The sequence below is a fragment of the Aspergillus pseudotamarii genome, assembly GCF_009193445.1.
Source record: "Aspergillus pseudotamarii strain CBS 117625 unplaced genomic scaffold BDV38scaffold_3, whole genome shotgun sequence".
Classification (NCBI taxonomy): Eukaryota; Fungi; Ascomycota; class Eurotiomycetes; order Eurotiales; family Aspergillaceae; genus Aspergillus; species Aspergillus pseudotamarii.
In genome coordinates this window covers 302,909-324,536 of record NW_022475017.1, presented here as the reverse complement: position 1 = coordinate 324,536, position 21,628 = coordinate 302,909, and the positions used below count along the sequence as shown (strand labels likewise).

General features: G+C 47.0%; 9 protein-coding genes across 9 annotated transcripts; 4 read left to right on the top strand and 5 right to left on the bottom strand.

Annotated features, from left to right (window-relative positions):
• Nucleotides 1–789: 789 nt before the first annotated feature.
• BDV38DRAFT_267498 (kinase-like protein) lies at nucleotides 790–2,073 on the bottom strand (the record flags this gene model as incomplete). The annotated part of the gene is made up of 1 exon (XM_032056607.1): nucleotides 790–2,073. One exon carries the CDS (start codon nucleotides 2,071–2,073, stop codon nucleotides 790–792), a length of 1,284 nt encoding a protein of 427 aa, XP_031918903.1.
• Nucleotides 2,074–2,405: 332 nt separating this feature from the next.
• BDV38DRAFT_267497 (phytoene desaturase family protein) lies at nucleotides 2,406–4,774 on the bottom strand (the record flags this gene model as incomplete). Its single annotated transcript, XM_032056606.1, has 6 exons — nucleotides 2,406–2,467; nucleotides 2,500–2,509; nucleotides 3,094–3,891; nucleotides 3,961–4,494; nucleotides 4,565–4,686; nucleotides 4,747–4,774. 6 exons carry the CDS (start codon nucleotides 4,772–4,774, stop codon nucleotides 2,406–2,408), a joined length of 1,554 nt encoding a protein of 517 aa, XP_031918902.1.
• Nucleotides 4,775–8,718: 3,944 nt separating this feature from the next.
• BDV38DRAFT_293329 (carotenoid oxygenase family protein) lies at nucleotides 8,719–11,258 on the top strand (the record flags this gene model as incomplete). The annotated part of the gene is made up of 3 exons (XM_032062211.1): nucleotides 8,719–8,744; nucleotides 9,323–9,965; nucleotides 10,028–11,258. 3 exons carry the CDS (start codon nucleotides 8,719–8,721, stop codon nucleotides 11,192–11,194), a joined length of 1,836 nt encoding a protein of 611 aa, XP_031918901.1. The 3' UTR covers nucleotides 11,195–11,258.
• A 1,146-nt stretch (nucleotides 11,259–12,404) lies between these two features.
• On the bottom strand, nucleotides 12,405–13,169 carry BDV38DRAFT_267495 (uncharacterized protein; the record flags this gene model as incomplete). The annotated part of the gene is made up of 3 exons (XM_032056605.1): nucleotides 12,405–12,701; nucleotides 12,753–13,033; nucleotides 13,088–13,169. The coding sequence occupies 3 exons, from the start codon at nucleotides 13,167–13,169 to the stop codon at nucleotides 12,405–12,407; spliced, it is 660 nt and encodes a 219-aa protein (XP_031918900.1).
• On the bottom strand, nucleotides 13,103–13,842 carry BDV38DRAFT_94094 (uncharacterized protein). The gene is made up of 3 exons (XM_032064161.1): nucleotides 13,653–13,842; nucleotides 13,240–13,569; nucleotides 13,103–13,171 (listed from the first exon to the last, which is right to left on the bottom strand). Exons 1-2 carry the CDS (start codon nucleotides 13,798–13,800, stop codon nucleotides 13,352–13,354), a joined length of 366 nt encoding a protein of 121 aa, XP_031918899.1. The 5' UTR covers nucleotides 13,801–13,842; the 3' UTR covers nucleotides 13,103–13,171; nucleotides 13,240–13,351.
• Nucleotides 13,843–15,603: 1,761 nt separating this feature from the next.
• On the top strand, nucleotides 15,604–16,484 carry BDV38DRAFT_94045 (uncharacterized protein). The gene is made up of 2 exons (XM_032064160.1): nucleotides 15,604–15,933; nucleotides 15,990–16,484. The coding sequence occupies exons 1-2, from the start codon at nucleotides 15,809–15,811 to the stop codon at nucleotides 16,426–16,428; spliced, it is 564 nt and encodes a 187-aa protein (XP_031918898.1). The 5' UTR covers nucleotides 15,604–15,808; the 3' UTR covers nucleotides 16,429–16,484.
• A 264-nt stretch (nucleotides 16,485–16,748) lies between these two features.
• BDV38DRAFT_267494 (sterol desaturase family protein) lies at nucleotides 16,749–17,740 on the top strand (the record flags this gene model as incomplete). The annotated part of the gene is made up of 3 exons (XM_032056604.1): nucleotides 16,749–16,896; nucleotides 16,948–17,622; nucleotides 17,682–17,740. 3 exons carry the CDS (start codon nucleotides 16,749–16,751, stop codon nucleotides 17,738–17,740), a joined length of 882 nt encoding a protein of 293 aa, XP_031918897.1.
• A 178-nt stretch (nucleotides 17,741–17,918) lies between these two features.
• Nucleotides 17,919–19,465, top strand: BDV38DRAFT_93882 (uncharacterized protein). Its single transcript, XM_032064157.1, has 2 exons — nucleotides 17,919–18,813; nucleotides 18,865–19,465. Exons 1-2 carry the CDS (start codon nucleotides 18,606–18,608, stop codon nucleotides 19,434–19,436), a joined length of 780 nt encoding a protein of 259 aa, XP_031918896.1. The 5' UTR covers nucleotides 17,919–18,605; the 3' UTR covers nucleotides 19,437–19,465.
• A 29-nt stretch (nucleotides 19,466–19,494) lies between these two features.
• On the bottom strand, nucleotides 19,495–20,633 carry BDV38DRAFT_267492 (NAD(P)-dependent alcohol dehydrogenase; the record flags this gene model as incomplete). Its single annotated transcript, XM_032056603.1, has 2 exons — nucleotides 19,495–20,403; nucleotides 20,457–20,633. 2 exons carry the CDS (start codon nucleotides 20,631–20,633, stop codon nucleotides 19,495–19,497), a joined length of 1,086 nt encoding a protein of 361 aa, XP_031918895.1.
• Between the last annotated feature and the right edge of the window lie 995 nt (nucleotides 20,634–21,628).

The window sequence follows — 21,628 nt, the reverse complement described above, 5'->3', positions numbered from 1 at the left end:
ATTCGCTGGCGGTCATCCACCCAACTACTAAGCTCCCGGCGTGTGGCTAAAACGCAGCTATAGCCACAATACCGTTTACGCACTAATCTGTCCTCTTGTGAATAGCCTGGAGGCCGCGTGGGCCTCCCTTGTAGCAATACACGTGATTACAGTAATGCCTCAGGTTACCATCACCTAGCCCCAACGATAAGAGTGGAAACAGGACAGTCTTCCTCCTTGTAAGCTTTCACTTATCAGGAGAGTCATTACAATCTGTATACTGTATCCTCAAGTACGAGTGGGAATCTTCTCTTATTGTCCGCTCCGAGACCAGCTCCGAGACCAGCTCTGAGAAACCCGGCATCAGCGAGGCTGCGTCTATTGCAGGCAACCTGCACACGTCTCAAACCATGAGAATATTTTTCGGGACGCTGACTTATCTTTGCTCTTGAGATAGATTTAATGGTGTCATCAAACGACGTTGTTCAATCAACTGCCAGCTTCAAGTGAAGAAGACTATTCCAACTCTCAATCATAAAAATTACCGAGTAGCCTGTATAGAGCTCAGTCAGCGTGTTAACACTTCTTGTCGCCTAGCGGTCAATCTTGTTGATACGAACCCATTTAGTAGGATGTTGGGTGTTATATAAGTAGCGCACTACGGTCTAGAATGGTGTTGATTTAGCTTAACTATCTCTCGAGAAATTATTAGATCGAGGCCTAATCAGTCCATCGTCCAGTTTCATGGATGATATAAGATGGAGAATGAGTTGCTCCTGTATCCTATGGTGTATTTAATTAAGTGTATTATTATACTTTGAATATTTCTTGACTCTTTTGATACTGAGGCAGGGCCCATTTCGCCATCCATGAGGACTCAAGGACCTGCTTGGCAGTAGGTCGATCCTCAGGTCTAAACGACAGCATAGATCGTAGCATCGAGAAAATGGCATCTCTTTCCTCCTCGTCAAATGGTGTCATGTTACTATCACGCCTCGGTTGCTGGACACTATCTTCGAAGCGCGTTTCCCATGATCGAAAGGGGTTTCTGTTTATTGGTATACCGTCCACGGTGAATTTATATTGTCGTGCTTCCCATTTCTCCCACCATTTCGATGGCAAGATACCAAGAGCATCAACATGTTCGCAAGTCATATCATCTTGCGTAGCAAGAAAGCCTTCAAATAATGGTCTCTGGGCAATGATAGTCCAGATAGAGCATGCAAGTGTCCAGATGTCTGATGGAAAAGACAAAGGTTTGCTGGGTTCAAACCGTGTCTCTGGAGGACGAATTACCAGGGGAGTCCGAGATTCATACTTTTGGTCTTGTGAGGGTGAAAAGGCTTCGCCGAAATCTGTGAGCACAATTCTGGCTTCCGCGGGAGAGATCTCCTCACTTGCTTTTCCAAGCCATATCGGCGCAATGCCATGAGATGGGACGCCAGGCGGAAGCGGTTTTCCATCTAAATGGATTATTGGGTCCAGTTCTGGTGCTCCATACTCTTCATATAATCTTTCGACTGAAAGTTGACCGAAGTTTGGTGGCATCTTAAGAAGGATATTGCCTAGATGAAGGTCTCCATGAACATAACCCCGAGTATATATATACTCAACAGCAATGGCAAGTTGCGCAGCCAATATTCGGCACACGTTAGGCTGGAACAAGCGGATCCAGGATCCATCTTTTACGTCAGCCAGACTAGCTCTTGCTGGAATGGTCACGTAGCAACTATGGTTGCCATTCGGGCCTTGAATGTTGAATGTATCTATAGCCGAAAGGATCATTTTTTCGCCCTGGCATTTGATGGAGGGATGTCGAGAGCCAGCAAGGATTGATAGAATGTCAAATTCCTGTGGGCTCGAATCTGCAGTGCAAATCTTGACTGCGACATATCTCATATTTTGTTCATCGCGAGCAAGCCACGTTGTAGAATAAGAGCCATAGCCTAGTTTGTGAACTATTCGGTAACGGCCTCTGAACTGATCGCCAATCTTTACGGGATGATATCCTCCTGGTCGATAATTTTCAAGTCTCTCTACCCCTTCAAGAGGCTCATACAAAGGCTCGAAAGTAAAGGTGTTAGTGGTCGCCATCATGTTGAATGCGGTGGCGGAGAATGCTCGGTGGAACTGGACGGGACGAAATAGAGGGGGAGACTTCTGTGTGAGAAGAGAGGAGAGTATAGTAGAAGAGAGCGGCCGCCTCAACAACGCATGATACATGACTAGTAATGTCCGTAAATGATTTGAAATGTTCGAAGAAAATACCTCATTCGCTGCTACGTGCTGTCGCTATCTGGTTGGTTATAAAGATCTTCCTGTTCCGGGGGGGGGGTCAAATTCCGCTCCTGGAAAGACTTTCCTCCGCTCCGGGAGGTACAAATATTACACTGATCAGGATATCCTCTGCGTCGTAAGCAATTTATTCATTTATGTTCTCGATGATACATCTTTCTGTGGCTGTCGTTTGCTAACGGTACACTAACGACTATGATCATCGTATCTTGTATCCTGCCTAACTGTTGGACAGCTCAACTTGAAATATCATTTATCCAATTCGAAGCTCTGTACCCCTGGCCTGATTCTGGCAAAAGTATCATCACTAGACCTTGTGGCATATCTTGGGATGATATAAATTAGAAGCATCCAAAACGCATTGTGATACGGTTTTTATGCTGTAATCGTTGTCAAATCCGGGGAGAAGTAGGTGGATTTTCCAAAGAATTGGTACACAATAGGTTCATTAGTAACCATAAATTATAAACGGTATCACACAAGGCCTGTGTTATATATGACAGGTTCCCTTGTATTTCTATCAACTTCCCACCAGTCCATTCCGTATGTGTAGGTGGAAAGTTGAGCATTGAAGACTTTCGGAACATCCATCCTATATGCAAGCAACGACACAAACTACCGGGATAAATGCGATGCACTCACAGACAAGGCCTATCGCAAGCCCCAATACCCCATTTCAAGAGAAACCGAGACACGTTGGGCGGGAAAATCCAGAATGCGATAAGCAATACAGATTACCATGACCGCGAACAGTGAAACGTGCCAGCTGATGATTCTAGGCTTCCGCCCGCGCATATGGGATACAATCTCATCGCTAACTAGCTTGCTACCGGCCAAACAGATGGGAACACCAGTTCCTGGATGAGTGCTTGCACCAACAAAGTAAAGGCCATTAATATCTGCGTGGCGATTCCTGGGCCGAAAGCTGAGGACATTGAAAAAGGAATGCGAGAGACCCAGAATAGCTCCGCGATCGAGATTATATTTGCTCCTCCAGGATAAAGGGGTCTCAATCATTTCGTGTATTATCTTCTGGTTTAGGTCAGAAACACCTGTCCGCCTTTCAATGATTTCTAGCACCTGGCTCCGAGCTTTTGTGACGACTGAATCCCAATATTTTGTTGAACTTGTGATATTGCCATTCTCACCACTAAGATGGCCGACAGGCACGAGTACTACGACGGCGTCCTTGCCTTCCGGGGATGCTGAAGGGTCCAAGCGATTAGGAACATGCACATAGAATGAGGGCTCCGCCGGCATGCAGAGTTCCTTGAATATAGCATCAAAGCTTTCTCGATACTCTTCTGCCAAGAAGACATTGTGGTTCTGAAGGGCTGGAATGGTAGTATCAAGCGACCAGAAGAACGAAATGCTGCTGCACGACGTCTGTCGACTCTTCAAACTTTTTGCATATTTCGACGGGGGAAGTAGGTGATTGTAGGCATATGTCAGGTCAGCATTGACGATCACCACGTCAGCATTTATCACTTCTCCAGATCTTAAAACGACACCCTCTGCCGTTCTTTGGTCCTCGGAGAGCTTTATGGTGGAGACCGGGCAGTTTAGTCGGTATTGGACACCCAAACGAGTCCCTACACGGGCCAAGGATTCCAGGACCTAAAGAAAAGGTTAATATTATGCGATGTACCAGACATCAACATCAAGAGTCCAGTGTTGTATACTAACCGTTTGAAACCCCCCGATGGGATACCATATTCCATCCACAATCTCAGCGTACTGCAACAAAGAATAGGTTGCGGGAGCGTCAAACGGACTCATACCCAAGTACATGCTCCCAAATGTGAAAGCCTGCTGTAGCTGCCTCGAGCGGAAATATCGACTGGCTCGGGAATGGATGCTCTCGAATGGATGCAAGCTGCAGAGAGAGCAAAGAAGATTGGGCCGGAGCATATTCCAGAGACTTAGGAAATTGCTTCGAAGGACAAGGGAAACTGACAACCTATAGTGATGGCCAGCTTCTCGTAGAAAATCCAGGAATCTGGCAAAGGATTGCTTGCCCTCAAAACGTTCTACCTCATGTTTCATATGAGTCAAATCAGAGGACAAATCGATTGTTTGTTGATCCGGAAACCAGATCCGATAGTTTGGGTTGCACTTCTTCAGCTCCACATATTCCTTCTCCAAAGTTGTATCCAGATCTTCGAATATTTCCTCGAAAAGCTCTGGCATTAAAAGGAGGGATGGACCCTGATCAAACCTCTTGATTAGAGCGTCAGTTACTGAATCACTGAGATCCAAGAATCAAGAAAGAGGAAAGGGAGAAACAAACATAGTCCTTATGATGAAGTAGGGAGCATCTACCGCCGATCGAATTATTCTTTTCCACCACAGTGACATGAAACCCGTTCTTTGCCAGCCGAGCAGCAACGCCTATGCCGCCTGCTCCAGCCCCTTGGATATGAAACTTAGCTTACTATGTTGTGCTATTTTCACTTCTGTGATAATACGTACCGATAACGATTGCTGTAGGGCGTGCCATTTTTCACTTTATCTTGTTCTTGAATTGTAAGGTACTAGTATGTGGTTATTGCAATGTTGAACTGAAACTTGGAAATAAAATATTCAGAGCTTGGGAATCGTGCCTATCGTGAATCATACCCCAACTTTTCTTCATGACATTCAACACAGGCTATTTAAAGCAGCTTCTTTTGCTACCTAATGTTCTAACACACACAAATAGGAAACAAGCTCTGTTACGTATTGCCCAATAAATGGGAAGCGGAGAGGTGGTTCCAGTATCGGCTGTTTAATCGGTGACAAAACCCTAATTGATTAACTAGGAGGTCATGCAAGCGTTTTTCGTTAGTCTGGGTTGTATCTGTAGCAAAGGAAAACACTATATCGCTTATGCAAGGAGGAAGAAGAATGCTGATCATCCTGGTGACGTAGAAAAAGAATCGAAATTTTCCTATCTGGTGAGAATTCGTGACCCAATCGGAGTGGAAAAAACGGTAGCACAGTTTATCTATATTAACGTTTCGGTTGTCTCAATCAATGCTCAATATTTAAATCAGGAGTAAAAATGGCATCCCATATTAAAGCAGAGTATGGGCCATATGTACTGAAATGTATCCCTTACATGGCGGCAAATCTCGGTAAATCTCGACAAAGTTCGCCTCAAATAATTGAGAAAATTATGGAACTGTGAGTAAATCGACATCGGATATGACCGTTGGCTCCTTAGTAACTGCTTTACGCTCGTCCCAATTAGGCTGGGGCTGTCATTCGTATGTGTTGTGAACTGTTACCGCTACAGGTGTCTTGATACAGATGGTTCAATATCTTCGTTGAAAATTACTATTTGAATGTATATAGTAAGAAGCGAGAGAATAGTTGGTGACAAGTGAGCATTAGACACAATAATATAGTATATGTTCGGATCTTGATATTTGAATCACGAATCATCGAACAAGGGTCTGGGAAAGAAAGAAAAGAAGAGGAAAAAGATGAGAAGAGATAAAAATAAAATATAAATAGAAAGAAAAGAGGCAAAGAGCGATAAATAGTAGGGGAAAGGAATACATAAATGACTTATCATCACTTATCATGCCCGGCGTAATGGCTGCCATATCTTTTGACTGCTTAGACCTCAATGAGAGACATTGTGTTGCTTCATCTTACAGAAGTGAGTAGCTCTGTGTCCAATCACAAGACTCGCACCAGAGTGGACAACCAATGAAAGATCCATATTCAGAGTGACTTGGGCAATGCTGTTGACAATCCTGTTTAGAAAGACATTCTCACTCGCCGAGGTAAATATACAACCCCCAAGAGTTAAGGAAAATGTCACTAACGCAGCTCCTACGGGGACATCCTCAAGGCTTAGTACATCTTGTGGGGCAACAATAGCAAGCTGAAATCCTGTGCCAACCCCTGCTCCGCACATAATTTGATACCTGATCCATCTTGCAGAACTGGTTTCCATTGTCAAGGTGGTAAGCAGTCCAGCTCCAGTGCTAGACAGAATGGCCGAGCCATAGAAAAATGGTACATAACACCCTCGATATGTGATTCTTATTCCTCTCAGCAAGGTCAGTAAAACCAGTGACAGAAGCAAAGCAATGGTTATGCTGCTGGACTTTGTCGCAGATACTTCCTTCACGGTCTGGAACCATAAAGGCAAGAAGTAGACCATTGTGTAAAATGATCCTCCGAGCAGAAATGAAACTATGCATCCGGAGAGTACACTTCTTTCCAAAATAATGCGTGAGGGAACTGTGGCAGTGTCTCCTTACCTGCGCTGTACGGCGGCGAATGTAATTAGGAGAGCAGCAGCCAGTATGAAAAAGGCAATAATTCGACCATTAGACCAACGGTAGCCGGTTACTCCCACGGTAGGGCTAGTAACAGTGCGATGACTCCTGGGAGTAAAGTAGCAGTCCCCAAAATGTCCAGGTCATTGAGTAGTGTGTTTCTCTAGTACAGCCCAGCGCTGTGCTTGCTGAAGGCTTCACAGAGAGAAGTATAGTGACAAAAGATAAAGTCCCTATTGAAAGGTTCATATAGAAGCTGAGTTGCATTAGGTTTTTGATTGATAGTAATTGGGGTTCGTAGAAATCTTACCACCACCTCCAGCTGATATGATCAGTGAAGATGCCTTCCGGCAAAGGATCAATGAGACCTAATTCGAGAGTTTGCATATTTTATAAACTCAGTGCCATCTATAGAAATAGGCCAAGGGCCTGCATCACGTTGTTACGAGGACAAAATTAAGAATGCCAATAGTTAGTGGTTGGAAGAATTGTGTAATACATAATGTGCTATTAGGAGGATCTACGACGAAAATTCCCTTTTCTGTCTAGCTAAAGTATATGATAAATAAGCAAATAAGCCTCGTTACGACGTATTGAGCGAGATCAGATGTGATGGGTATTGGCCATATGATGTGGTTCCCTTGGTCATATTATAGGATACATCTGCTTTCAGAAGGCCTCGTCAGATTGCTGAGGCCATATGTGATTTCTTTCTATGCTATAAGACATTTGGCTGATATTATAACATAATATTCAATCAGCATTTCCTTTGCCGCATAGCAGACCATGCCACGAGTAGTCGCCGCCACAAGGCACGCTTAACTTTGCACCTGCGAGATTCCTCCCTTTCCTTTCTCTTGGAATCCGACAAATCTCCATATAACGATCCACAGTTGCCCTAATTGGACTCTGGACGCTATGAGGTAGTTTGTCTATAGTAGCACGAGCGGCGATATAGCACATATCCGCTTTTTTGAGGAACTTCTCTTGAAGCTTATACACGTTGACAGATGTGGGGTGATGAATAACATCAAGTGAATCTAATCCCATCTCATGTAGCCAGGAGGTAGGGAGGTAAACTCTACCAATTGCTGCATCCTGTCTGATATCTCGGGCAATATTCGCAAATTGCAGTGCCTTGCCCATCCCCTTTCCTGCCTTGGTTATATGCTCAAGGTGATCAGGAGGGTGGATTGGCTTGTTGTGATAGTAGTAATAGTAGACCAAATCGAGAGCAAGCACAGCTATTGTGCTTGCTACTCGGGGAGCATATAAGTCGAGGTCCTCTTCATACCTACGGGAATCTCCCCTTTCCGTGATCGAACTCTACATCCATCTCGAACCCTTCAGCAGATCATGAAGCGGCTTGAGAGAGTCGTGAGACCGGAAGATGATCCAGCGACCACTGGAGCTCGTTGTACTTTAAGGTTATTTTAGGGTCATTGGACTTAGGCACCTCCGTTGTTTGGGCATTTCTAAAGCGGTTATCCAATGATGTAACACAACTGCGGATCAAGTTCTGGGCTTTTCCTTTGTTATTACCACTGTCGTCAATGAGATCATCAACAACACGACAAAACGAGTATCTGGAAATCAAATCAGTAGATGGAAAGAAAATCTTATTTAGTATGAACTGGGTGTAAATGGAGACTGCACTCAAAGGATCATAACCTACAAAAATATCAAGTCGATACGTAGGTTTCCTTGGAACAAGGCACTGCCCAGAAACATACTTTGACTCTTTCCCTGGAGACGTTTAACGGCACTTGTGAGCTCATTTTTAGCTGCAGTATCTTTACATTGAAGGGGCTTAAAAATCCTGAACAATATATACCCTATCACTGCGTCTAGCGGATAGGTCCATATTCCAATGTGAATTGGGTAGGAATCACATGGAATTGTAGCGAAGACGGCGATCTATAGAAATTAGCTATTACACCATATATTGACTTTGCCAAGGTGGCTGTCCTGGTATGCATACTACGATAAGGGCAAAGATCTTGGAGAAATCATGACGGTTCGATAATGGAGTAAAGAATATCGATAGGATTGCCGCTATAAGGATGGCAAATTTGCCATGGCTTTAAGCAAGTAAAAGACTGCAATTAGCTTTACCGACTATAACAGATTTGTTGTATGTTATTCTCACAATAGAACATAGTCGAATCCCATGGCGATTGTTCCCATTCAACATGAGCAGGTAGGCCTAAAAAAATTTACGTCGCCTTGCCGTCAGTCAATCTGCAGAAATACCATGGTACTTCTTCATGTGGATTCTATTATGAACCACCGAATGAAGCCCAGTATGAATTTGGGAAGCAAGGGACATAACATGACGAATATCTTCTCGGCAGGGATCGCCCCACAATCTTCTTGCATCGATTGTAAGCGAGATATGATATGATCCGTACGATCTCATCTACCTAAGTTTAAGATTCAGACTAACTGCACGACGCAGATTTCCTTCCTCCACTTAGCCCATTCACAAGTACATAACTCCAAACATTGTTTTCTCTTCTTACTATCAATTGTATCTTACTATCCAATACTTAATGCCATCGTTTCCTATTAGCCACCAGCGACCCGCGATCGTCTTGTTCCTTCGTTCATGTGATAGTAATCTCTCCCACGAAAGCACCTCTCAAACATTTATGCTATGACGAATGCCGATAGTACATGCGCAGAGCCAAGGACGAGAAAGCATAGGTTTGCCTGAATTTACTAATATTAGCTGTTGAAAACTGTCAAACACTAAGCTTTCTTCCTCATTATAGGTATATGAGCGGTAACTTTGCTCCTGTATCCGATACACATAGCTTTGAACCATGTTATTGCATTGGTCGTATCCCCAGGGAACTCAGCGGTGGGCAATATGTTCGTAATGGGGGAAACCCTGTGATTACAGTTGATATCCCTGGTAAGGCACACTGGTACGACGGGGATGGGATGCTCAGCGGGGTATATTTCAGATCCTCACTGGACGGAGCACATCTTGTGGCTGAATATTCCAACCAATATACGGTGACAGACGTGCTCCTTGCAACTATGGACCGTCCGACCCTAGAGGAGCCCATTCCCCTTAGTATTGCTACTCTGTTGAACCCAAATACTACGCTAGGTCAATTTCTGAAGCGGTTATGGCGAATGTCTCAGACGATTGTGACGAGCTATTGGCAGAGCCATACCCGTGCCATCAAGAGGATTAGTGTGGCAAACACCAATATCATATACCATGATGGCCGGGCTCTCGCACTCTGCGAAAGTGGGCCACCTTTGAGGGTCTCGCTGCCTAGTCTTGAGACGGTTGGGTGGTTCAATGGATTGACTGCAGAAGGAGAGCCAATGGGCAACTCTGACATCATGGGGTTCGGACATTCTGGTCTCTTCCGGCTCTTCCAGGAGATGACAACCGCACATGTAGGTTAACAGGCATTCATGGATATTTGCTGTTGTATGCTAAAGTGGACTGAGGAAATTAGCCCTGTGTTGACCCACACACGCATGAGATGATATTATTTCATTCGGTTTTTATGCCACCATACGTCTCCTATTCAGTCCTACCAAAGCGGAACAAGATGTTGTGCCGGCCAGCAAACATGTTTCTTAATGTACCTGTACCAGGCCTATCGTCACCTAAGGTGATGCACGATTTTGGAGTTTCACGAAAATATACCGTGATGATTGACTTACCTCTTACTATTGAGTGGTCGAATCTCTGGTACACCAAGCCCGTGATTAACTTCGATGGCGGCAGCAGGACTGCGTTCGGTATTTTCCCCCGATATAATCCAGACGAGATCCGCTGGTTTCACACCGACGCATGCTGCATATTCCATACTGTCAATACATGGGATACAGAACCCTCAAGCGACGAAAATGGTCTTCAACCATACGTAAATATGCTTGTGTGCCGGATGAATACCCCTGCCATTCTCTACACAACTGCTGACCTGGATCCACCGGTGGGTTCAGATAATTCTGCGCAAGACGAGACTCCACAGTGTCGCCTTTACTATTATCAATTTGACCTAACTCATCCCTGGAATCTCATCTCCCATCAATGGGCGCTTTCCGCGATCCCGTTCGAGTTTCCGCATGTACCAAAGCACCGGGCAATGTCAGCGACAAGGTACGTTTATGGCTGTTCCACTACGAAGGGATGCTTTGGCACAGCACTTGGACAAGGCGTCAAGATCAACTGTCTAGTGAAGGTGGACACCAGCAGCTTAATTCAGCAGGGGTTGAAGGCGCCCCCTGACCCTATTGTTGGTTGCGTGGACTGTCGATCGGTACATGATATTGTCTACCACCGAAAGCCGAATGATCCTATTAGTATATTCCAATTGCCCGTCGGTTGGTATGCTCAGGAATGTTCATTTGTGCCTCGGCAAGGGAGCGTGGATGAAGATGATGGTTGGCTGCTGAGCTTTGTGTTCGACGAGTCACAACTGGACAGTGCAGGTGTGGCGGTGAGCGATGCCCGTAGCGAGCTATGGATAATCGACGCAAGGAGCATGCAGACGGTGATCGCTCGATTGGTGTTGCCACAACGAGTCCCTTATGGGATGCATGGGAACTGGTTCTCCCGTGAAGAAATCGAAGATCAACGGGCTGTGGAATCCTACCGTCGTCTTCTCAGAAAGTAAACCTTTATCAATTTGATTGTTGGCTATTATTGTTGGTTTATTGTATACTGACTGTCAATTTGCGCCTGAAAGACTTATTTCTCCGATTTCTTAAATTGTTAATCATCACTTTCACCGCATTATATCCCTGGTTATCTGTACCTGCATGAGCAATCATGGCTCAGTAAGTAAAGGTAATTGGGCTGAGAGTAGTCGCGGATGTCCTTTCCCCCCCTGAAATTCCTCCTTCTGAATCACAAATTAAAAAGGGTTTGCAGAGAGTTATCCAAGTAACTGAGGCTTTTCTTGGTCTTCTTTGCAATATAATGGCACCTTCTTCCCTCCATATCCTGGTATCTAGCCTACAAAATCCATACAGTCTCAGTCTTGACCGGGATGGCCCTTTTCCCGTGTTATATCGCCTCCTACGGACCAAATGTATATCGACCGATGACATGGACCTTCCGGGGTTTGCGAACAAGACCATTCTAATTACACAATGTGAAATATGTGATACTAGCGACGGTAAAACCAAACGCCAAATATACTTTATGTGGTCCTCAAAATCGTTAGTAGCTGTACCAAGGCGGGTGATTGTATCTTTGTGAACAATCTTCAAGCCTAACGATTTGAAGATGACACTGTCTTGCATATTCCGTTCTAGAACTACATACGCAGCCTTCAGGCAGCAGCTTAACCGTGTGCTCTAGGTTGCTGACGACCTAAGAACCTACTCATGACCGCACATGCACCAGGGACAGAAAGACCATCAATAACCTTTGTTAGATCATTTCAGAAAGAGGGAGGGAAAAGCAACCACACAGGCAGAAATCCTTAAAAGTGCCATATTCTGTCTCGGGACCTCACAGATTACGGATGTTCCGGGATAGGCGATGACTGCCCCGGGACATTCCTCTGGATTCGACAGTAGGCCCAAGCCAGTCGGGCTGATGAGGCTACATAGAATACTCCTGGAATACGAGGCTGCGCTGAGAACTTCCGATCGATCTAGAGACGTCACCGGGTGTGTTGCCACTTGAGGGGGTCCGTTCTAAACCAAAGCTCATCTGCAAAGTCCAAATTGTGGTCGCCATGCTAGTGAAACGGCATCGCGAAATCCGGACGCGATCGGATCACTTGTATACAATCCTCGGGGAATTGCACGTCATGCACGAGACTGTAACTTAAGTAGGACGCGAACCATGGGGTCTGGACTTACCCATATCGGCTTTCATGGTGTATCACATAGGGGAACCTTCTTTATTGATTCGGGTTTCGCCATCTCGTAGCCGTCCTCTCCTGGACGAACGACAAATTCGAATCTCCATAGCCGGTCTGCCTGAAGACCGAACCACCCGCATACGGCAGGGCGATTAGGATTGCAGATAAAGCGCAATTCATATGGAAAGAAAAGGTCATACACTTGTTCCGGAGTATAACCCAACGTCCACAGGGGAAACTCAGGGTGCGACTCGGGTGTTGGTAATGTGATTCGCCAGTTTAGCGCTACCCAAGTCTCCTGGTAAAACTACCTTAACATAATATCAGTGATGCAGTTCTTAGCAATATCATATGCCACATACTCCGTGACTTTCTCCATATGTACACATTTTGCCTCCAGGTACTGCTTCCGGCTAAATCCCGTCTTGCCATCCGCGCCGACGAAAAATGGCGCGCGAATCCTCCGTTCAGCCCCTTGTGCATCTTGATACCTGCAGTAGATCCACTGCACGTCTTCACACAATTCATAGACTGTTAGTTCGGATCTCAGAGTGCAGAATGTGCTATGTGACACAGCCTTTCGCAAGTTCCCTTCGAGTGTAGGTTGTTTGTGACAAAGAAAGCCGATATGACCTGTTCCTCCAGCCGTGTGATACAGTTGGTTCGCATATCACTAACGACAGTATGCTCGACTCACCGTGCTATAATCCAGAGCGGGAATTGGGTTTTTCTTGAAGACTGGCTCTGTTCCGCCGATGAAGTTGAACCGACCCATACCTATTCCTACAAGTCAATACTGTAGAATTCAACCATAGAGGAGAAAAGAGAAAGGGAATGATACTGACAACTGCCGATTTCGGTAAAAATTGAATCATATATACCGATCCCCTGGAGAAAGCGAATGCCATCCTCGTCCAGGGCGATTCCACGGGGATCGGTAGTGATATCAGCTTCTCGCTATAGCACCACATTCGGGATGGACATCTGACCCAAATAAGCCGATAGCATGGCACCGGGTGGGCCACAGCCACAAATGACTACATCTGTGGTTTCCCAATCCTTGATTTCTAATGGCCTAGCCTCAGAATACTGTTGTGGTGAGAGATTGTGACCGCACCGAAAGTAAGAAGGAGCAGGAACAGTTACAGGTGTTATATAATAAATGTTATGCACCCCTGTCAATAACATATATGGTTACATGATTATCCTGCGGGGTTCTGTGAGGCCAAAGGTCCGCCCAGTAACGAGCATAACATACATTTATAGCCACAAACGATGAAAACGACTAAAAAGACGCTGAACAAAGAGTGATGACGGAGTGATGAGTTGACCGGGATGGCAGGATGTAGAGTAACAGTCAAGGTGGCGGACAAGTGTGCTAAGAGGTAAGGGTATCGTCTGCACATGACCCAGCGAGGTACACGGAAATATAGGAAGGCAGGCCCACAACGACAACCTTACCGCATACCACTCCTTAGGTATCTTCATCCTCAATACATGAAACAGCTTGTACCACTACATTTCGCGGAAAAAACAACCTGAAGAAGGATATGAAGTTTTTTGTGCTTTATAGAGCCCGCTCAACTTATCTCAATCAATTCAAGAGGGAGGAACTTAGCGCGTAATGCCGGGGAGTTAGTCAGTCCAGTATTCCATCACCCTCCCTAGCACTAGAATGCCTATTTCTTATGCTAATATCTCGTCAAGCTATGCTCCTGTAGTTATCTCTTCTTCTAGGGCATCCTCTTCCTTGTGTGGCGTCTTATTAAGACAAGCCAGGGGTCTACTACTACTACTACTACTACTCCACGTATTGATACTAGACACACAAAGGCCATGTCATAGTCAACTGATCATTGACGATCGCAATTGTCCTACGGCATACCTGATTCATTGATCATTATCGCAACAAGAAAATTTTGTTCCCTACAGCTCCAATATATGTAAATCTACAACATCCCTTTCTGTGACCCACTATATACACCTGCACGGCCTTAGCTGGAAGCCACTGAAGGAGCTCTTACGACTTTCCGGGAATATGGTGCGTTATTGAGGATCTCTGATGCCATAGCGAGGGATATACAGTATGTAGTGGATTCCTGGCAGTTTCCTAGAATCTGAAGCTCAGACCACACGACTCTTCGCGACTGTTCCCTTGAATACACACGGAGCTTTCGGGACGATTATATATATTACTATCCCAACCCCAAGAGAATTGCCTAGCACGGATCGTCTAAAACAAGCTGAAAGCTACTCCCAGATACGCAAGCTTGTATTACGAGATAGTTGGACGATCTCGACATAACATGGTTTACACAGGAACCATGCAGTGCTGACTCTCTGTAGGTAGAGCGATGTCTATCCATGTGTCGTCAGCCGGTCATGCTCCCTGCTGTTCTCTAGTGATCTAGGCCTAGTTCCGCTGGCTGCCAGCTGAGCTAACTAGAAATCAATCACATCGGTTTACATGCCAAGTTAGGTAAGTATGGCACTTCAAGCAGCTATCGCCCCAACAGAGCGTAACATAGACTGCGCTATGGCCTGCCTTGAGACATTATGCTGGGGTACATCCCACACGATTCGCCCTACCAGTGAAGTCCTTGTCCACGGGGCGGTATGGTGGAGCAGGTGTCTGTCAAATATCCTAGAAGAGATATGGTCGGAACGAACCGATCTCGGGAAGGTTTGGGTGAGCGGTTTTCCTTGTCATCAGAGACAGGAGGCCTCTTTTAATTTCCTCGCGCGTGGGATATCTTGAGGTTAATGACTCGCCGGCGCAACCTCAATGAACTAATCAAGTCAAGCGTTGGCCGTTAGTCGCGGGTCGTGTAATTTCCATTGCCAGGGACCCTCCATCAGGCCAATGAAGGAACAAATCATTTCGTATCGAGGCTGGAGGGTTGGTCCCTTTGTCGCTCCCAAGGTTCTCAAGCATCCTTGGCATGGGGCAAAAAAGGACTTGGCATCTTGAAACTGTCTGCAGAATGCCATGTTGGTTTGGCATGCTTGACTTGCCTGCGCATCCAAAGTGAGTTTGCGATGGCTAAGTAACCCCACGTGCTCAGTCAGCAAGATAACAGGATATAGGCATTTCTAATCTGTGACGGATTCATTTTCCAACAGTTTGACAATGCCAACGGATACAGGGTCTGCCGAGCACGATGAGAACCTTGGAGACGCCAAGTATTCCACTGCTCTTGGCACGCTAGACATTTGATACAAGCTGTGGGCTGTGATTTATGTCGTTTAATTTTGACCGGGTGGTCGAGACAAGTTAAGAGGCGAGTGACCTTGGAGGGCCGCTACTGGTGTGGAGGTATAAAGTCAATCCGATTTCCCCTGTTGTACTTTCTCAGTCTGCCACTCCCAAACGCACATAAGCTTGGACCATATCTGAACATACCTGCAAGAACCATGAGATTCTCAGTCCTCGCTCTGTTCGCCTTGGCCTCGGCTGCCTTGGCCCAAGACAGTACTAGCCAAGATCCAGGCCCGTCCCCCACTGCCTCTGTTGGATGTGAGCCACATGGAGACCACTGGTATGTTTCTGTCGTCCTCTTCAACATCACAGCACCGATATCTAATATATATCCAGGCACTGCGAAGGTCCAGCGTCGACATCGGAGACCGCCACCCCAGCCGTTCCTAGCCCAACTGAATCTGTAGGCTGCGAGCCGCACGGCGACCACTGGCATTGCGACGGCCCCGCCTCGACCACCGCAGCAGCCACTACCACGGGCACCCATTCACACACAGATGAGGCTGATGCCACCGAGACTCCGACCAAGCCCAGTCCCACGGAGTCGGTTGGTTGTGAGCCTCACGGCGACCATTGGCACTGTGACGGCCCTGCTGAGACGGGAGCCTCGTCATCAAGTGGCACCAGTAGCAGCGGTTCGACTGGCAGCAGCACAAGCACTGCTGCCGCTGCCACAGGTACCGGATCGGATGAGGGCAATGCGGCCGGGAATGTGGGTGTTCGACTTTCCGTTGCGGTCGGGTTGGCGCTAGGAGTTGCGGCATTGCAACTTTAAGGTAGCATGGTCGATGTCGGACATTGTATATTCCACTCTTGTCAGGGTCAGGGTGTGCCGCACTATAATGTATTTACTAAAATTGTTTTGGATTTGATTGGGCCAATGGTTCTATAGGGTTGGGGATTTTTTTCTAATTAGGGTTGCCTGATCAAATATGATTCTTCCCGGATCCGAGTGGTGTGTCCCGTCAGACCATTCGGAATATCCACTCGTCTTGGCGTCGTTCCAACACAATGGTAAACGTTATATAATGGATGAAAATCATCTTAGCTGTGATTGGAACTTCGAAATCACCCAGTGCGCAGGAGTATCTCAACATGGAGTCCTTCAATTCTACCATCTTTCCCCAAATGGCTTCATATGCGGACCTCACCAAGCTGGCCCATCAAAATCCCAACCTATCCAGCATGGAAAACCTCTGGGAAGCTTACTACTCCTATTGGAACAATGATATCCTCGCCACAGGTACCCTTCACATGTTCGTACGGTCCCCGGAACAACAACTAACCGGCGCAGGAATTATCACCTTCATCGCCCACGAACTGATTTACTTCGGCCGCTGCCTCCCGTGGATAATCGCGGACGCCATGCCAGGCACGTTCAACCGGTGGAGGATACAAGATCACAAAGCACCACCCTCAGTAGCCACCCAATGGAACTGCACGAAATACATCCTCGCGATCCACTTCATCGTCGAACTCCCTCTGATTGTCCTCTTCCACCCCATGATGGACCTCTGCGGCCTCAAGTACGCCTCCCCCTTCCCAGACCTCAAAACCCTCGCTGCCCAACTCGCCATGTTCTTCATTGTTGAAGATACCTACCACTACTGGTTGCACCGCGCGTTCCACTGGGGGCCCCTCTACCGCTCCATTCACCGCATCCATCACCAATACGCGACTCCGTTCGGTCTCACGGCCGAATACGCCAGTCCCTGGGAGACCCTCCTGCTCGGTCTTGGCACGATCGCCCCGCCGCTCGTTCTGGGCTACTTTACAGAGAACGTTCATCTGATCACGGTGTTGGCATGGATGGGTCTGCGCCAAGTACAGGCTATCGACTCGCACTCGGGATATGATTTCCCCTGGAGCTTGAGACGGATCATCCCGTTCTGGGGCGGAGCTGACTGGCATGATGATCATCATCGTTACTTTGTGGGCAATTATTCTAGCTCGTTCCGCTATTGGGATAGTAAGTCTTTCTTTTGCTTTCTTTCCGGGATTTGCTTTACAAGGACTAACCTGCGACAGTCTTGATGGGTACCGTTGCTGGTCCCAAGAATGGACGTGAGCATAGACGTCGTGATTAGTTTCCATCCTTGACTTGCGAGGGAGAAAAGCTCTTCTGCTCTTTTTGAACTGTAATATGTTTTAATGGGGCTGTGTGTATAGTTGTGGCCTTCTTTTTCATGTATGATTAGAATGTGTAGTATGATACGAGATAATTAATATGAGTAATATGTCTACGATCCATTGTTCGACTTTAGGGAATACTACAGAGATTCTGAAACCTGATTAAAAAAAGTAATAAAGAAATAATAAAGAAGCAAATACACAAATAGGGGGGGAAATATACATCAAGGAGGATATAAACCCATCTCGCCCGAGAGGTCGGATATCTCACCGGCCATAGTTCGGGATTCAAGCAAACACCGAGTCATCCCGAACTGAAGATAAATACACAGAGAATACACAATTTGCGAGAAATCCCATTCGCATATTCTACTCACTGCTAAAATCCTTTACAGCCAGAAACACACCCGTTGCTTAAAGTTCACCATATCTTTGACGCCAAGCGTGTCGGATGGTTATCATCGGAACTCTTTTAGCGCCGACATTGGTCTTTCAAGAACGTGCCAGTTAGGGTAGCCAGACGTTCGAATGCAGTGATTTCGCACTTGATATTAACATATTAATTGGTATCAGTCACTATTGCCATACTAGCATTTCCTTCTATCTGGAACCCTAAACTTAGAATTGGCTTCAGTGTGACCGGGGGTCCTACTAAATGATAACAAAGCTTCGGTCCATGGCACCAATCAAGATCCTGCCCACTTGATGCGGGGTATTTATTGAAATAAATACTGATAAAGAACATCGTAACCCCTTTCAACACAAATCCACTTTCCTGCTCTGAAGGCCACGCTCGAACATTCCCACCCCCTCAATCGAACCATGACATCTCACACGGCGAATCCACCCACCGAGAGCCGCCTCTCAACACGCATCTCCCTCCGATGGCTCCCAGAACCCGCTTCGGAAACGACGGACACCATCGTCATGTCCGTGAAGGGTTGGTATGTCGACCTTCGCGTAGATAAGAAATCCGGTGACATTGACTGGGCGATTGCCGGTCAGCGGGTTGTAGATAGTAGCGACCCTCGTAAGTTGCATTGATCCCATCCCAGGACTGTACGTGTACTGACAATCTCAGGCCGCGTGCAGTTTACCCATGAGATTGACTCCCATAACGCTTTTGATGACGTTGACTGTGGTACCTTTACTACGTTGCCGAATGGCGATGACCTCGAGACTGGATCTATGTCTCGTCCGGATCTGCCTGGGGCTCCGGTGACAGAATATGAGGAGGTCTGGCGGGAATTGAGCTTTAGGGAGGGTCCCGAGGGGCCGGGGAAGGGGGTTTCATGGGTTTTGGAATCAAAACATAATCTCGACATTGGGGAAGGCGAGGAGGCGCAGGTTGCGAGGACATTTTTGGCGAAGATTTGGGGTACGTATTTGGTGGTGCGCCAACGGCAGGTCTACGTGCGGTTGATAGGTTCAATGGATGTAGTGGTGAAGACCGGGCAGGGGGTTAGCGCTAGGAGAGAAGAATGGGATTCGAGTGCTGCGGGCTGGTCGGCGAAGTACGTTCTGGGTCTGCAAGGCGACAGTTTGCCCAGTGCTCAAGACGTCGAGGTCAACGAACGGCTACGAACACCGGGTGGAATAATTGAAGTCAAAGGGGAACCATATACAATCCGGTCCTATGAAGAAATTGCATAGTGCGCTGCGCTGTATTACTCTATATGCTATGTACAAGGTCTCTTTATGAAAGTTTGATTTACTGCTCGTTCACAAGCACGTAACGGTACCGGGCCTTGCCAGCGTCCATGTCCACGATGGCCTTGTTGGCATTCTTCATCGGTACCTCCTGAACCCATGACCTGACATTCTTCTCCGCAGCCAGCTCGAGCATCTCCCGGATCTCGCTGGGGCTTCCAATCAAAGATCCTCCGAACTTGATTCTCTTGACGATCAGGGCGAAGGCGGGGATGGTAAGGGCACCGTCTTCGGGAGCGCCCAGCTGCACGAAGTTGCCACTGGGCTTGAGCATCGTGATGTAGTCCATGATGGGCATCTTGGAGGAGGAGACAGTAGAGATGATCAAGTCCAAGCTGCGGGCGTTGTTCTTGGCCCAGTCGGCATCTTCATCCGTTGCGATATAGGCATCTGCGCCAAGCTTGAGAGCATCTTCTTTCTTGTTGGCCTTGCGGGAAATCGCAACCACCTTATCGGCACCCAGAGCCTTGGCGAACATAATTCCGAAGTGGCCAAGTCCACCCACACCGATAATGCCGACCTTCTTTCCGGGACCGCACCCGTTGTGACGAAGGGGGGAGTATGTGGTAATACCACCGCAAAGCATAGGAGCAGCCATCGCGGAGGGGATGGCATCGGGGATCTTGATAACAAAGCGCGAAGGCGAACGGTGGTAGAGAGCATAGCCACCATATGACTTGTCCCCGTTCCAGTGCTTGGAGTTGTAGGTACCGCCCATCAGGTTAGGGCAGTACTGCTCCAGTCCCGAGGCACATTCTTCACAGTCACCCTTGCGGCCCTGGCAGGAATCGTTCTGCGCACCAACACCGACGCGATCGCCAACCTTGATGTTTCCTTCGGCCTGGGAACCGACTCGAACTGCAACTCCGAGGATTTCGTGGCCGACACAGCAGGGGTACATCGTAGGTCCCTGGGAATGTTAGCAGCCGTGCCAATATCTTCCTCACAAAAGCTAAAACATACCCATCCACTGCGCAACGTGTGCAAATCTGAACCACAGATACCGGAGTGTGTAATGCGGATATCAATATCGGTCTCTTCCCAAGCCTTAGGCTGGAACTCCTGCCAGACCATGTTACCCTCGGCGGCCTTAGGGTCAAGACCCATCCAACCTTCGAACTTGTAGTCGGTAGCGGCCATTGTATGCGGATGAAAGTTTCACTTTGCTCGGGTGTGTATATTCTGTAGAGTCTCGATCGAATCTGGGGTGTTGATTCCTCGAAGGTCCTCGTGAAATTTATACAAAACAAATTGCCCGTGGCGGATGGTCTCGGCAGTTCTCCGGAGTAGGCGACAAATTCGAAAAAAGAAAAAAGATTAGAAGAGCTTAGAAATCCATTTTTAGGATGATCCACATTATTGAGGACTACTCCGTAAGTCCATTATCTCCGCGATGACAGTGGAGTTAAGCTACCCGTTCCACGGTTGTGAAACCATAGTGAGAAGCGTAATTTGCAGCTTGGCAGGGACAAAACGAGGAACAAAACCAACAGGAGATGACATCAACTCGGAATGTACGATTATACCAAGCCTTTTTCTATCCATGAGTTAAGCTGCAAGGTTAAAGCGTAAGCTGCATGCGCTCATGACGATGATGTCCTCCGTGGTGACTGCAATGGCTCATGGTGGGTCAATACCCACTTTGTGGATCTTGAACCACAAAATTCTTAAGAATCAGGAGATATTATTGGTTACCGAATATAAGATCCTTCTTCTGGCTTCGATTTCGGCTTCTAGCCCGGAACCTTCGCATGCTAACTCCGAACCTCTTCTGCGTACTGCTGATGCCGCTCCACTTGGAATTTAAGATTATAAGATGCTTAAAACCAGGGCAACCAATCCCATTTCAAACAAGGTCGGAGACTTTTGGAGAAGTCGGCCTAATATTTGTACCAACGGCAGCTCGAGAGAAACCGGTGCCTTATTGGCTCGTGTAGAATCGACACTACCATGAAAGGGTGTTGTCTCTGCTACCATTCCACAGGCCAAATGAACAAATACTACAATTCATCCTATGGCAAATAGCGTTTTCCATACTGCTTGTTCTAGGACCCCAGATTTCCAACTGCCCGCATTCCGACGAGACGCACAGATCAATCGCCGAGTTCTTCCAAAGATCATTCTTCGCCATCGCT